Source organism: Osmia lignaria, chromosome 2, assembly GCF_051020975.1.
Source record: "Osmia lignaria lignaria isolate PbOS001 chromosome 2, iyOsmLign1, whole genome shotgun sequence".
NCBI lineage: Eukaryota > Metazoa > Arthropoda > Insecta > Hymenoptera > Megachilidae > Osmia > Osmia lignaria.
Window position 1 is genome coordinate 1,867,081 of NC_135033.1, and position 14,645 is coordinate 1,881,725.

General features: G+C 44.7%; 2 protein-coding genes and 1 long non-coding RNA gene across 3 annotated transcripts; 1 reads left to right on the forward strand and 2 right to left on the reverse strand.

Moving 5' to 3' along the window:
* Nucleotides 1–232: 232 nt before the first annotated feature.
* On the reverse strand, nt 233–964 carry LOC143305813 (uncharacterized). The gene has a single exon (XM_076690879.1). The coding sequence runs from the start codon at nt 962–964 to the stop codon at nt 233–235; it is 732 nt and encodes a 243-aa protein (XP_076546994.1).
* Nucleotides 965–2,567: 1,603 nt separating this feature from the next.
* LOC117611031 (uncharacterized) lies at nt 2,568–9,728 on the reverse strand. The gene is made up of 3 exons (XM_076690881.1): nt 9,707–9,728; nt 2,683–4,134; nt 2,568–2,617 (listed from the first exon to the last, which is right to left on the reverse strand). The coding sequence occupies exons 1-3, from the start codon at nt 9,726–9,728 to the stop codon at nt 2,568–2,570; spliced, it is 1,524 nt and encodes a 507-aa protein (XP_076546996.1).
* A 738-nt stretch (nt 9,729–10,466) lies between these two features.
* On the forward strand, nt 10,467–13,879 carry LOC117611023 (uncharacterized). Its single transcript, XR_004583056.2, has 4 exons — nt 10,467–10,589; nt 10,714–10,904; nt 12,225–12,457; nt 12,538–13,879. It is a non-coding gene; the product is annotated as an uncharacterized LOC117611023 (long non-coding RNA).
* The last annotated feature ends 766 nt before the right edge of the window (nt 13,880–14,645 follow it).

Genomic DNA, 14,645 nt, shown 5'->3' on the forward strand with positions numbered 1-14,645 from the left:
CGTGCATCAAACCGTTGGACACAGTGCTAGGTGCATAAAAATAAAAAGACTTACAACTAACATAATACAAAGGTAAGTAATTACACTACAATAAAGTAATTATAATAAGGAACATAATAAGTAACCACCAAATTTAAAGATACAAAGAACAGATATAAGTGATTGAATCGATTACGGCGGCAAACCGCCCGCCATGACCTATATAAGTGTTCCAACGCGTGAAACGGAAAATTTACGTGGAAGCAGATGAAGTGACGTCAGCAGAGGGCACCGGGAGGGGGCACAACTTGACGATTGGTCTGGTGACAGAACCGCTAGTAGTTTTCAAGGTGGCTACTCTTACTCGTCCATCTGGCCCTGGATGAAGGGTTTCAACCCGGCCCATCGGCCATTTTGCCGGTGGTTGCAACTCGTCGCGTAGTAACACTAGTGTCCCCAGCTTCAGGTTTTCCTTCTGCTGACGCCACTTGGGAAGTTGCTGAAGGTGTTGCAGATATTCCCGCCTCCACCTGTGCCAAAAGTGAGAACGTAATGCAGATATTTGTCGCCAGCGCGAAATAAGAGAAATATCACGCGAGTCGGATTCTGGATCCGGAACGATACAAGTGGGTTCACCGATTAAAAAGTGTCCGGGTGTTAATGCCGACAGGTCCGAGGGGTCGTCGGAAAGTGGATGTAGCGGTCGTGAATTTACGCAAGCTTCCACCTGGCACAGAAGCGTCGTCATCTCCTCGAAGGTAAGCGTGGCGTTTTCGACGATTCTTCGCAAGTGATGCTTAACCGTTCTAACTCCTGCCTCCCATAGGCCCCCGAAGTGCAGAGCATACGGAGAGATGAAGCTCCAATCCGTGCCTTCGGCTGCCAGCGAAGCTGCGGCGTCTAGATAGAAGGCGGAAGCGCCACGGAACATGTTGCGCAACTCCCGGTCCGCTCCGTGGAAGACGGTCCCATTATCGCTCAACATCGTGGCGCAGCGGCCTCGGCGACTGATGAACCTGCGAAAAGCGGCTAGGAATGAGGCAGAGGTAAGATCTGAGACAGCTTCCAGATGAATCGCGCGAGTACTAAGGCAAATGAACAGCGCTATATATCCCTTGTAGGATTTATGTCCTCTTCCTGGTGATGTTCGCAGTTTCACCGGTCCTGCATAGTCCACTCCCGTAGAAAGGAAGGGTCGGCGGGGAGTGATGCGCTCGAGCGGTAAGGGGCCCATCAACTGCGTGGTCGGCCTTCCACTGTAGCGAGCACATTTTACGCACCCCTTAATGACGTCTCGCACTAGAGAGCGGCCATGGATGATCCAGTAGCGTCGCGCCAGCAGGCTCCTGGTGAGTTGTGGTCCTCCGTGTAAAGTACGGAGATGGGCATCTCGCACCAAAAGAGTAGCCAACGGATTTTTCTTCCCGATGATGTAAGGGTGCCTCTCGTTGTAGGGAAGAGAGGCGGCCTCCGACGCGTAGCAGCCCTTGGTCATCCAAGAAGGGCCTCAAGGCAATGAGGGTCGAGGATCGCCGTACCTTTTTGTGCTGCCGGAGCTGGTCGACCTCTGCGTGGAAGTTGAACTTCTGAGCTAGGCCGATAGCGATCCGTAGAGCAGCGTCTCGCTCCGAAGCCCGGATAAACCCGGTTTCGGTCTTCAGCTTCCTTGTAAGTCGATGAAATCTAAAGCAGAGAGCAATAACGGCAGTTAGGCGTGTCAAGCTTGAAAACCTTGATAAGAGATCGTTCTCCTCGTTTTCTTTTGCTAGATAGATTTGTACTCGGCCCCGCTCCAAGTCCGCCTGCTCGACCTTTCCTAGTGGTGATGCAGGCCACAGATCTGGGGGGTCGATGAGCTAGGAGGGTCCCCTCCACCAAAGCTGCGACGACAGGAGCTCCGACAGTGTTATCCCTCTTCTTGCCATTCCGCAGGGTTGTGTTTGGTAGCCACGTGTCTCCAATTTTGAGGCGGAACATTGGACTGCACGGTGGCTACTCTGTGGGTAACAAACGGCTTTCAGGTTGAGGCATGCCCTCGGATCCAGTGGAGGGTAACGCTGGAGTCCGTCCAAGCCGTGATGGTTGCTGGTACGTTCAATCCCTTTTGTACTTCCGCAATTAATTTGGAAAGTAGCACGGCGCCGCATAATTCCAGACGTGGTATGCTAACTGCTTTGACCGGAGCGACCTTAGTTTTTGCCACAAGCAGTGTGGCCACGCTGACTTCTCCCCTGGACACTCGCAGGTAGACGACGGCTGCATAGGCTCGCTGGGAGGCATCGCAGAACCCGTGCAGATCTAGTTGCGCCGAGTTTGCTGAGTAGTTCGTCCAGCGAGGAATGGCCAAAGTGTCGAGTTGGCTCAGCGTCTTCCGGAAGGTTTTCCATGCGGAAAGCAGTTGCTCAGGTAAGTCCTCATCCCATTCTGCGCCAATTATCTAGAGGTCCTGCATGAGAATCTTTGCGAAAATTAAAACAGGGGCCGCCCATCCCAAGGGGTCGAAGAGACTGGCTACTTCCGAGAGGATACGCCTTTTAGTGTATCGCGTGGGCTCTTTGAGGGGTGGAAGGACACGTAAGGAGAAGGTATCAGTGGTTGACCTCCAGACGACTCCCAAGGTACTGACTCCAGTGTGGTCCTGGAACACGCAGGCTTGACTTTCTTCCGCTTCCTGCAAGCTCGGCTTATTCGATGCCCATTTACTCAGATCGAAGCCTCCCGATTGCAGGATGGAGATGACCTGTCGTCGTAATTCCAGAGCTGCTTCCTCGTCGTCGGCTCCGGCAAGGATGTCATCTACATACGAATGCCGACAAATTGCGACCGCTCCCAGCGGAAAACGCTCCTCTTCGTCTGCAGCTAATTGGACCAACACCCGCAGCGCAAGGAAGGGCGCGCAGGCTGTGCCATAGGTGACGGTCTTGAGCCTGAAGTCCTGTACAGGTTCATCGGGTCTGGAGCGCCAAAGTATCCTGGTCCAGTCCACGTCCGCCGGGTCTACTCGAATCTGCCGAAACATTTTAACAATATCCGAGGTAAATACTACTCGAAATAGGCACCATCGTGTTAGAATCATCCAGAGGTCTGACTGCAGTTTCGGTCCAGGCAGCAGACAGTCGTTGAGAGAGGATCCCGCGGCGGTGCGAAAGGAGGCATTGAAGACGACCCTGATTTTGCCGGTAGGGTCGTATCGCTTCGCCACAGCATGGTGCGGTAGATAGTAGGCTGCATCCTGAACCGCAGATTCCGGTAGCGCCTGCATGTGACCCAAGGCTGCGTACTCGTCTATGAACTGCGAGTACTTGTCTCGCCAGGCTTCGTTGGACGCCAACTTGCGCTCACAGCTAAGCAGCAGCTTTAGCGCCGTCGATCTGCTGGGCTTCAGGGCGAGGCTTGGATCCAATTTGAAAGGTAGGTGCACCGAGTAGCGGCCTGTTTCGTCCCGATAGTGCGTCTCTCGAAAGTGCCGCTCACATTCTCGGTCCTCCGGTGATAACGGGGGCTGTAGCTCTTCGAGCTCCCAAAAGCGTCGAAGCAGCCGATTCGTTGAGTCGTCCGTTTGGCAATGAAGGCTGTGGACGACTGCCTTGCTGCTAGGTCCTTTGGCATCAGAGACAGAGCCCATCAACACCCACCCAAGAGGCGTGCGCCGCGCCGTTGGGGTACCAATCGGTCCAACCCTCCACTCGTCCTGTAACAAAACTCCACAAATATCAGCTCCTAGGATCAAGTCAACACGGGAGGGTACTCCATATTCAGGATCGGTGAGAATCACTCCTTGAAGGTGCGGCCAAGACTGTGATTGCACTGCTCGAGCGGGGAGCAACGCAGTCAGTTTCCGCAGCACCAACGCACGAACCGACAAATGAAAGCTGGGGTCCAGACGAGAGCGTAAAGAAAAAGAAACCTCGCTTTTCGCCAGTCCACTCTCATTCTCCTGTACTCCTGAGATGGCGACGCTGACCGCCCGCCGTGGCAAACGGAGTGCTTGAGCTACCCAACCAGATACCAGCGACGTGTCCGAACCGGTGTCTAGCGGGGCTCTGACCTCTAGGTGTTCCCCTGATGGTGCCTCCACCCTCACCTTGGCCGTTGCTAAAAGTGCGGCGGGTCGAGTGGTAGCTGAACAGGCGAAGGAGGCAGCCACGTTTTTTTCTTCGGTGTCGGATTAATATCAGTAGTACTACATCTACACTCTACATAATGTAATATACTGATCCGCTCCCACAGATCAATGTACATTTAATAACAATATCATTATTACTATATCTACATTCCATATAATGTAATATACTGATTCCTTCCCACAGATCAATGTGCGTTTAATAACAATATCATTGTTACTATATCTACATTAGATATGTAACATACAATTAATACCAATGTCATTATTGGTATATCTACGGGGATATAGTGTAATATACTGATTCCATCACACAGATCAATGTACATTTAATAACAAAATCGTTATTACCATATCTACATTAGATATAATGTAATATACTGATTCCTTCCCTCCGATCAATGTACACTTAATTACAATGTCATTCGTACTATGTCTGCATTAGATATGTAATGTTCATTTAATAACAATGTCCTTATTACTATATCTACATTAGATATGTAATGTACATTTAATAATAATATCATTAGTACTATATCTACATTCGATATAATGAAATATAATGATTCACTCCCACAGATCAATGTACATTTAATAACAATATCATTAGTACTATATCTACATTAGATATAATGTCATATAGTGATACATTCCACCAGATCAATGTACCTACATTTAATACCAATGTCATTATTACCATATCTACACTAGATATATCGTAACATACTGATTCCTTCCCAAAGATCAATGTACATTTAATAACAATATCATTAGTACCATGTCTACATTCGATATAATGTAATATACTGATTCATTCCCACAGATCAATGTACATTTAATAACAATATCCTTAGTACTACATCTATATTAGATATGTAATATACACTTAATAACTATGTCATTATTACTATATCTACGGTGGACATAATGTAATATACTGATTCCTTCCCACCGATCAATGTACATTTAATAACAATATCATTAGTACTATATCTACATTAGATATAACGTCATATAGTGATTCATTCCAACAGAGGTAGGGTAAATTCTAAGAACAGCATATTTAAAAAGACGAAGAGCTGCTGCGTGTAAACGAAAATAAAAATGAATTTAACTCATTGAAGTTTCGCACTTCGAATATAAACGCAAGATAAATGTATAGTTTTATCATTTCACAGTTCGTTAACACATCGCAGTTACGCAGTTAATGCATCAGTTAATTATTACGCAAAGGACTGCATCAAACATTCGAATCTCGTGAAATATATCATTATATTGATTATGGTTGCAATTTGCAAAAGACAATATAAATGAGTTTTATTCGCAGAAGTTTTGCATTTAAAATATAGATGCAAAGGTTGTTGATCGAGGAACAAAAAATCGTATTAGTCGTTGCACCATTTGTCTTGTCTCGGAAATGAGGTTTTTAGTGAACCGGATATACCAAATCAGCTCGTTCTCTCCGAGAGTGATGATAAAATTCTATTAGTTCTGGAAATCATTTTATTTATAATGTGCGTATATTTTGTAGTCAAATCCAAGGTTGAAAGCATCGCCTGCGCATAGAAACAGGTCGTAATCCCAGCTTCCCCACTAAGCATTTTATTTTCTCGTTCTTACACTTTTTTTGCTGCTGCTTGTTTCCTTTCTCTTTTCCTCCCGTTCTTGCTTTCTCTCTTTCCTACTTCCTTCTTTCTTAGTTCCGTCTTTCCTTACTTCGTTCGTTCCTTCAGTCCATCCTTCTTCCTCTCTGCCGCTCTTTGTTTCTGTTCTTCTTTCTTTATGCCTGGAGGTTGAGCGTCATAAGAAGTATCGGATCAGCATTACACGTGAATTGGTGCAGGTTCTATGCGAACGGCCACTCGGTTGTTGAACTTGTAGATGTGGTATTCACCCCATCTCTATTCTTCTCCCTGTTTTCCTTATTTCCTTTCTTTCTTTCCTCTGTAGTTTTTATGATTTCAATAGGAAACGCCTCCATCTCGCACGGTTTCGAACTCCGTAAAGAGGCAGTTTATTCGGAACCACGAAACAGTGAACATGCCGAAATATAAAAATATTCGAGGTATGTTGCGTGCTATTGACGAAGCGGGACGAAATTATTCTTTACCTCGTAAGAGTTGTCGTGATTTGGTGCTGAACAATGGAAGACGATTACACCTCAAAGAAATTCCTGATAGACGAGATTTTGCGCGACTAGATTATCAATTCGGAGAGCAGGAAATCGTGATGCAGCTTACTACAAGACGTAACGGAGCAGGTCGACCTCGAGTGCATTGGCAGAAAGAAGAAAAAGATATAGCTCTCGCAAGAGCTTATCCACTGATGGGATTACGGAGCATCGCGAGAAGAGTAGGAATCTCGCACATGACAGTGCGGCGTATAATACGCGAAGAAGGTCTGCGACCATATAAAATTCGACGTGTCCAAGCCCTACGCCCTAATGGTTATGCCACACGGCGAGAATTTTGTAACTGGATGTTACATAAACTGCGACACGATCCACGCTTTTTGGAACGTGTCCTATTCTCGGATGAGAGCAGCTTCTCGAATAGCAACATCTTCAATCGGCAGAATGCGTGGATTTGGGAGTACCGCAACCGCCATGCGATGATGGAGCAATTTAATCAAAGAAGATTCACCGCTAATGTCTGGGCAGGCATAATTGGCAACCATATTATCGGCCCGATCTATTTGCCGACACGGTTAACCAGTGCAACATATCTTCAATTTCTAAGATCGAAACTCTTGAGTGAACTGCGGCACATCATCCCGCAAAGTCAACGTAATTCAACCTATTTTATGCACGATGGTGCTCCACCGCACTCCAGCCGAATGGTGCAACAGTTTCTAAATCAAATGTGGGAAGGAATCAGCATATTACATTATGCCTAACGTAGATATAGTAATACTGACATTGTTATTAAATGTATGTTACATATCTAATGTAGATATAGTTATAATAATATTATTATTAAACGTACATTGATCTGTGGGAAGGAATCAGTATATTACATTATATCTGATGTAGATATGGTAATAATGATATTGTTATTAAATGTACATTCGTATAGTGCTCATCGAGGGGATAAAAAGTCTGAAAGGAACCATGTGCCGGAAATCAACCCTTCCCCTAGAAAAAAGCCGTCAAATTTTCCCTATACGTTAATGCATTAAACGTTGAGTCGCGCGGTACCCCTTTCCAGTGATCTTGGCGCATCAGTCTCGCGTATCGCTCGAATTTCATGCTATAGAACAATTCTTGAATTTCAATCACAAAGCCAGCATATAGGAAGGGTAAATTCTAAGAGAGCATATTTAAAAAGACAAAAGAGCTACTGCGTATAAAAGAAAATAAAAATGAATTTAATTCACTGAAGTTTTGCACTTCGAATATAAACGCATATCTTACGAGCTAAAATCATTTCGTCCCGCTTCGTCAATAGCACACCCGTCCGTCAACAGATAATTAAATTATTTTAATTAAATTATTTTATCACATTTATTACCTTATTATATTTATTATTATATTATATATTATTTTTTATATTATTATCTTGTATCACATATTATTATTTTTGATGATCCACCAAAAACAATAGTTCGTCGCAGCGCACCATTTGGATTCGTCGGAACTCTCACAATCAGTCGAACACTATTCGGAACGCTTGATATGGATGATGCATAGTATTTTGATTCGCAAATAGATAATTTATACATGTGTAACGACCCGCTAAGAAGACCCAGTACTTTTTCATTTCACCTTTTTTATTATTATAATTTATTTTTAGTTCAAATTTTGTACAAAATGGTTAATTTAATTTTTTATATTTAGTTGAGTTTATAAAAAAAAAAGTATTTAGTTTAATTTGTATTATATTATATTTCTTGTAATAAATAATTTTCATTAATCGATAACATAGTCTGATTGAATAAGTCGATAAGCGATTAGTCGGTAAGTCGTTCGGTAAGTTGATTATCGATAAATGATCGACAAACGAATGCATACGCGCCAGCGCAACCCCGATGATCTCGCGGTGGGGTGAGATTCTAGAGTAGGGTGATCGCGTAGACTAAGGAGCAGGGGTGCTCGGCCGTCACGTGATGGGGAATTCCAGAAATTCAGAGGAACCCTATAATAAAAAAAGCGCTAAGTCAGCAGAATCTGACTATAAATAGAGGCGTTCCACGCAGAGTCAGATCAGATCTTCCCTGGCTTCGGTCAGATGCAGACAATACTCTGGAAGTAGAGGAAAAGCTTGCGCTGAATTGCTTAGGCAACTATAGAGCGCGAGATTAGCTCTATCCTTCTCTTTCAGTGGTGACGTACGAGAGTTCGGATTTGTGGACACCCTACTCATGGTACGCAACGTGTTGAACACGTGCTAATACTAAGCCACACGTTCAAGTGTAAAGAGCTAGCGAGGAGCGGAGCTCCTTGAGCAGGCCTGTATTAGCATAGCTCTGGCTAGACCAGAAACCGATTGCGACCTGTAGGTATAGTCCGCTCGTGTCCGAAGGTATCATACAAGCTACTAGAATATAGTTTTCCAGTACTTAGTGTAACTTGGCAAATTGTACAGAGTATTGGCTGTATTCGAAGATCAAGTCGCGTTATTACTTACTAACCACTAATCACATATTTTCCACTGTATTTCATTATCTAGGGCGTACCTATTATAATTTCTTATTGTATTTCATATTATAGCCGTACCTATTGTTATACTTAATATTATACTTAGAGCAATTATAGTTAATTTACTTACTTGAATAAAAGATAATTTTAGTTTGATACATTAATGTTGGATTTCACTCCTTAACCGCACACCACACGAACCTATAATCCCTATTCTCATTCATACGAGTCGCCTTCTTGAGGAACCGCTCTCCCTATACGTCGGTGCAGTGACGTACCTATCACTGGGTCGTTACAATAGGTTGACGACGCCCAAGTTAGGATCTTCCTAGTAGAGGAAACGTTTTTAATTTTGCGCCGCCTCCGAAAACTTTGAAATGTATTTGGTATCCTATTTAACAATTAAGTAGATATTATTAATAGCTATGGAATATTGGTATAAATGAAATAGAAATTATTTTACACTTTTTAGTACATTTCGAAGTCGGATTTGTTTTATGTTAAAAGTTATTTTATTTCCTTTTATTTGGAGTAACGTTTGTTGGTATTTGACAGCGGCGAAATCTGTTAGCGGGACATAGTCCCTCACACAGATCTTTCCTCCGTTTCATTTATACAACAATTTATAAACGATTGGGTTAACACTCTTACAATCACACGCTCAAGACGTGGAAATATTCCTGTGGGTCACTGCCTCCTTGGATTATATTTTTACATGATTTTTAATCTTATTTGAAGGATTGTAAATAATTTGCCGAACCACGTATCCACAATTATTTTTACAACTGCCAAGAATAAGAGACGTGAGCGAGTCGAATCTAAGGGATTCCCTCTACCGACTTGTTTTATAAAGCATTAACTCTAAATTCAAACTGCGCCGTTATTTACATCCGTCTTATATGCGAGCTGTAATATTGTTTTTCGAAAATCACGCGCCATTCGACCTCACGATACCGTTACATGTTTACTGGCAGTTTTGTTGTGTTTCATGATTGTATGTTCGGAATGTACGTTTTTTATATGAATCAAATTTCGACAATTTATATATAGAAATTTCTTGTCAATAATTGATCATAATAATTACAAGTGACTGATCCATTTCTGCTCTCATTCACAGAATAAATTGTGCGATATTTTCATTTTCTAAATACGTTTAATTTTCTTGCTAACGTCCCATTTTCCACCTTTGATAATTTCCCGAACTCAAACTCACTCCTTGAGAATTGTAAAGGCTTGGAATGAGTTAAATGCACTTTGACGACTTGAAGCACAATGGGCCGATGGTTCACGGCTAGACAAGGACTTGGACGTCGAGGCGGAATTAAGCGATCAAGCGTAATTGTTAAATTCGTGTATTTAAATAAAATCACTTGACAAGCGCGTCAATTCTTTAATTGTTTATGACAAAAACACAATGTGGAAATCACTTTCCAGTGGTAAAGCGGCGTGGGTTTCTCGGAACACGAACACGAGAATCTTTAATTTAACGATGGTAACGGTTTTTTAAATTCACAACAGGATCGGTTTAGATGTTTACTTTTGGATGGCTTTCGCATGAATAACGAAAATTGTCGGGAGCGATCCAAAGTCGAAATAGCGGCGCGAGTATCGCTTATCGACCTGGTGCGTGATTAGGCTTCGATAATTCGAACTAGCGCCGAGACTTTTACCGACGGAGTGAGACGCGTACACGCCGCCCCCCGTTGAATGAATTCATTCAACAAGAGACGCCACTACGGCAACATGGAGGTTACGCGTGTGTACCGTAACCACGGAATTTCGTGTGATTGCATTTCGCTTGTGTGGTTACATTTCGCTGGTGTGATTACATTTCGCTGGACGAAGCCGGTGGTATGTACAATTCAGATACGACTAAACAAATCGGCGGTTTCAAGAAAATGGCATGACGCAATTGATCGACGGAATGTGTGGAGGACGAACTACAGATTACTCTGTGACGTCGTAGATTTCTCAGTTTCAGCGTTGATCGTGACGGGAAGAAAGCAGATCTTCGTTATTGGACGGGTGTATTCGGACTGCGCAGTTTTGATGGTGACGACGCGGACAAGACCGTCGTTCCCTGGATGGCAGGCGGTGATGCGTACCATCTCCCATCGACTTGGCGGCAGAGTCGGGTTACGAAGTAACACGAGTTGACCTACTTTGGTGAGGTTTTGTTTAATTTGCCATTTTGGTCGTTGATGCAGAGTGTGCAAATAATCGTGGCTCCACGCTTTCCAAAAGGTTTCGGTGAGCTTTTGTGAAAGTTGCCAGTGAGATAGCCGATTGTCTTTTACATCTAATATACTCGGTTCGGGCGGAGTTACAAGTGGTGCATTGATTAAAAAATGACCGGGTGTTAACGCGTGATAATCGTCAATATTGTCGGAGACGGTTCCAAGCGGTCGCGAATTGAAGCATGCTTCGACCCGACATAGAAAGGTAGTCATTTCTTCGAACGTGAGTGTGTGTACGCCAGGCATGGGCACGAAACCGGCTCAAAGAGTGCGTCTGACAGCGACACTGTTTGGGAGCACACGTCACTCTACTGATTCGCTCTTTCGAAGTGGTGGGGCAGCATTGTAGGGGAAATCCAGCTGCGGCGGTGAGGTGATACGAATGTGTGGCGTTCGACAGAGAACGTCACACATACATGCTTCGACTGCGTAACCTCGAGATGCTATGGAATGGGGATATTTCTCCGCTGCTTGGTTCGGTTCACGCTCTGCTTTGAGCTCGTCGACAAGCTCCGGAGCGCCGGAGAGCGCTCCGGCTCCATTTACTACTAGCTGCCCATGCCTGGTGTACGCCGATAGTACGCTTTAGATGGTATTTGACGCTTTTAACCGCGGCTTCCCACAATCCGCCGAAGTGGGGAGCGTTCGGGGGCATGAAGTGCCATTCGACTCCGTCTGTTGCTAATCTATTACCGAAATCGGCGGTTTTAAGTGCAGAACGAAAGGCGGTTAACAATTCGCGATTCGCTCCCTGGAATGTTGTCCCGTTATCGGAGTACATTGCGCTTGGAATCCCGCGGCAAGACACAAATCGGTGATAAACAGCTAAGAAAGCGGACGAACTATAATCGCTTACTAATTCGAGGTGCGTTGCTTTAACAGTTAAACAGATAAATACCGCGATGTACGCCTTATGTGATTTATGTCCGCGGCCAGAATTGGTTCTTACTTGAATCGGACCTGCATAATCCACGCCTGTATGAGTGAATGGTCGTGCTACCCTTGTAACTCGAGGTGCTGGTAAGTCCCCCATGAGCTCGGAGGGAACGTCGGCTCTCGTGTGTGCACGCGACGCATTTATATAAAATGCCTCGAATGGTAGCTCGTGCTCGGACGATCCAAAAATCATTTCGTAGGTAGGCGAGCGTGAGCTTGGGTCCCGCGTGTAATAGATTACGGTGCGCATTCTCAATTAATAATGTTAGGAGCGGGTGTGATTGAAGGATAATGGGTGTTTTTGCATTTTCAGCGAGTTGAGATTTAGCAAGGCGCCCTTTTGCACGTATTAAACCGTCAGCATCCAGGTACGGTACGAGAGAAAGTAGAGGACTTGTCCTCGGGATCGGCTTGGATGCTCATAGGGCTCTCAATTCCTCCGGGAACGCGTCGGTTTGGAGCCTACGTAGCCAAAATACGCGAGCTTTGTGAATCGCGGTGGGTTTCAGAACGTTTGGCGAAGCAGAAGCTACCGTTTTCGATTCGGTGAGTTTACTTTCCTGTTTTCTTTTGATTCGTGCGCGGAGGATGTCTATGTAATGCAGTAAATGTGCGCTGATCCTCAGGAGTTTTGACCATGACGAATAGCGCGCTGCTAAATCCCACTGTTCGAAAGAGGTAGTGAGGCTAGGAAGAGAAGATTGTCTTTCTTCGAGCGAGATCGCAGGAATCGGGTTAGGAGACGCATGAAGCCAAGAGGATTCCTGGTGCAGCCACTGAGGACCGGATCACCATAATTGGTAATCCTTTAATTGTTTAATAGACACCCCGCGAGACGCGCAGTCGGCGGGATTTTCGTGAGTTGATACGTAATGCCACTGTGCGTTAGGACTAAGTTCGTGAATAAGTGCTACGCGGTTTGCGACAAAGGTTTTCCATCGAGTCGGTGGTTGATTTACCCACTCTAATGTGACACTGGAGTCGGTCCAACAATGGGATTCGATCATTTCCTAATTTAACGCGGTTCGAACGAATTTTAAGAGGCGAGCCAGAAGCAACGCGGCGCATAATTCTAATCGGGGCACGCTGATCGTTTTGAGTGGAGCTACGCGAGTTTTGGCAAGGATGAGTAATATGCTAACGGTACCGTCACACAAAACACTTCGCGAGTAAACAGCAGCCGCGTATGTTTTCGTTGCGGCATTAGAAAACCCATGCAGGCTTTGAGTTTTAATGATTTGCGGAGAAATTTTTCGTGGGATGGAAATGTGTTCCAAATCAGGCAGTTGATCGTAAAAATTATGCCACTTCGAGAGAAGGGAACTTGGAAGGACGTCGTCCCAATCACATCGACTGGACCACAAAGTCTGAAGGTATATTTTTGCTACAATGATGACTGGCGCGATCCAACTTAAGGGATCGAAGAGCTTTGCTATGGTAGAAAGAATTGTTCGTTTTGTCTTAGGCAATTCGGTGGGTACTGCTAATTTAAAGTGAAACTGGTCTAATGCTGGATTCCATGTAATGCCGAACACGGAAATGATTTCGTCGGCTTTTAATGATTTACTCGTCGCGAGTCCGTGGTTTTGAGGGTTGATGTCGGACAGGAGCGCGGAGCTATTGCTAGCCCATTTTCTTAACGAGAAGCCGCCTTTTCCTAATAGTTCAACGGTTTGGTCTCGCAATTGGCGAGCGGACTCGAGGCTATCGCCTCCGAAGAGGAAGTCATCGACATAGGCTTGTTCGCGAAGAACGGAAACCGCCTCGGGATAGGGCGAGCCCTCATCCTCGGCTAATTGTTGCAAGACGCGAAGAGCCAAATACGGAGCTGGAGCGGTCCCATATGTGACCGTGAGGAGTTGATACTCTTCGACTGGTAGGAGGGGCGAATCCCGCCACAGTATTCTTTGGTAGTCGAGATCTCGCGGGTCAATAAGAATTTTCTCAACATCCGCTGTGTACGCGAATTGAAATTGACGCCATCTAATCAAGATCGCGACAAGATTGTGCTGGAGTTTTGGTCCGGTTAGAAGAAGGTCGTTTAAGGACTTTCCATTCGACGATCGGCGCGTAGCATTAAAGACCACGCGAAGGCGAGTAGTTTCACTGCTCTCGCGGAAGACGGCATGATGCGGTATGTAATAACAATCTCTCGTGATTGGAGGAAGAAGATCGGCTTTCTTCATGTGACCGAAAGAATATTCTGAAAGGAATTCGCGATACATTCGAAATGTGGCTGTGTCGCGAGATAACCGTCTTTCAAGCGCGCAGAAACTTTGTAGTGCTCCGGGCCACGATTCTCCTAATTTAGCTGGAGGTTCGGTTTTGAAAGGCAATCGAACTATATAGCGTCCGTTTGATGCGCGGTAGTGCGTCGCACAGTGGGACAAAACGGCTTTCGGCGATCAAAAGTCGATTTTCGTGAATTCGAAAATTGAAAAACTAATTACATACATCGATAGAGAATAAACTGTAGTTTAACGTAGTGTAATCCGTTTTTTCATATTTCTTTCCGTTTTGCCGTGGTTCGCACTCAAAGTTAGTAGAAATTCGTCAAGACGAAACGCTGATAATATTACCCATAACTTGTTTCCATAAAAAAAATATATTGCATTTTTTCATTCCTAATAATTTTTAATGTATATTCGCCGATTACTCCGAGACGGATGGACCAATTGGAACGAAACCTTTTGCATCTTCTAAAGTATGTCTCCCGATTGGTTCCGTTTAAAAA

Coding starts and splice junctions, on each gene's coding strand:
- LOC143305813 (XM_076690879.1), bottom strand. CDS start 964: ATGTTGAGCGATAATGGGACCGTCTTCCACGGAGCGGACCGGGAGTTG.
- LOC117611031 (XM_076690881.1), bottom strand. CDS start 9,728: ATGAAACACAACAAAACTGCCA. Junction 4,135..9,706: donor GAAACACAACAAAACTGCCA/GTAAACATGTAA, acceptor CCGACACCGAAG/AAAAAAACGTGGCTGCCTCC. Junction 2,618..2,682: donor ATCGGGAGGCTTCGATCTGA/GTAAATGGGCAT, acceptor TGCGTGTTCCAG/GACCACACTGGAGTCAGTAC.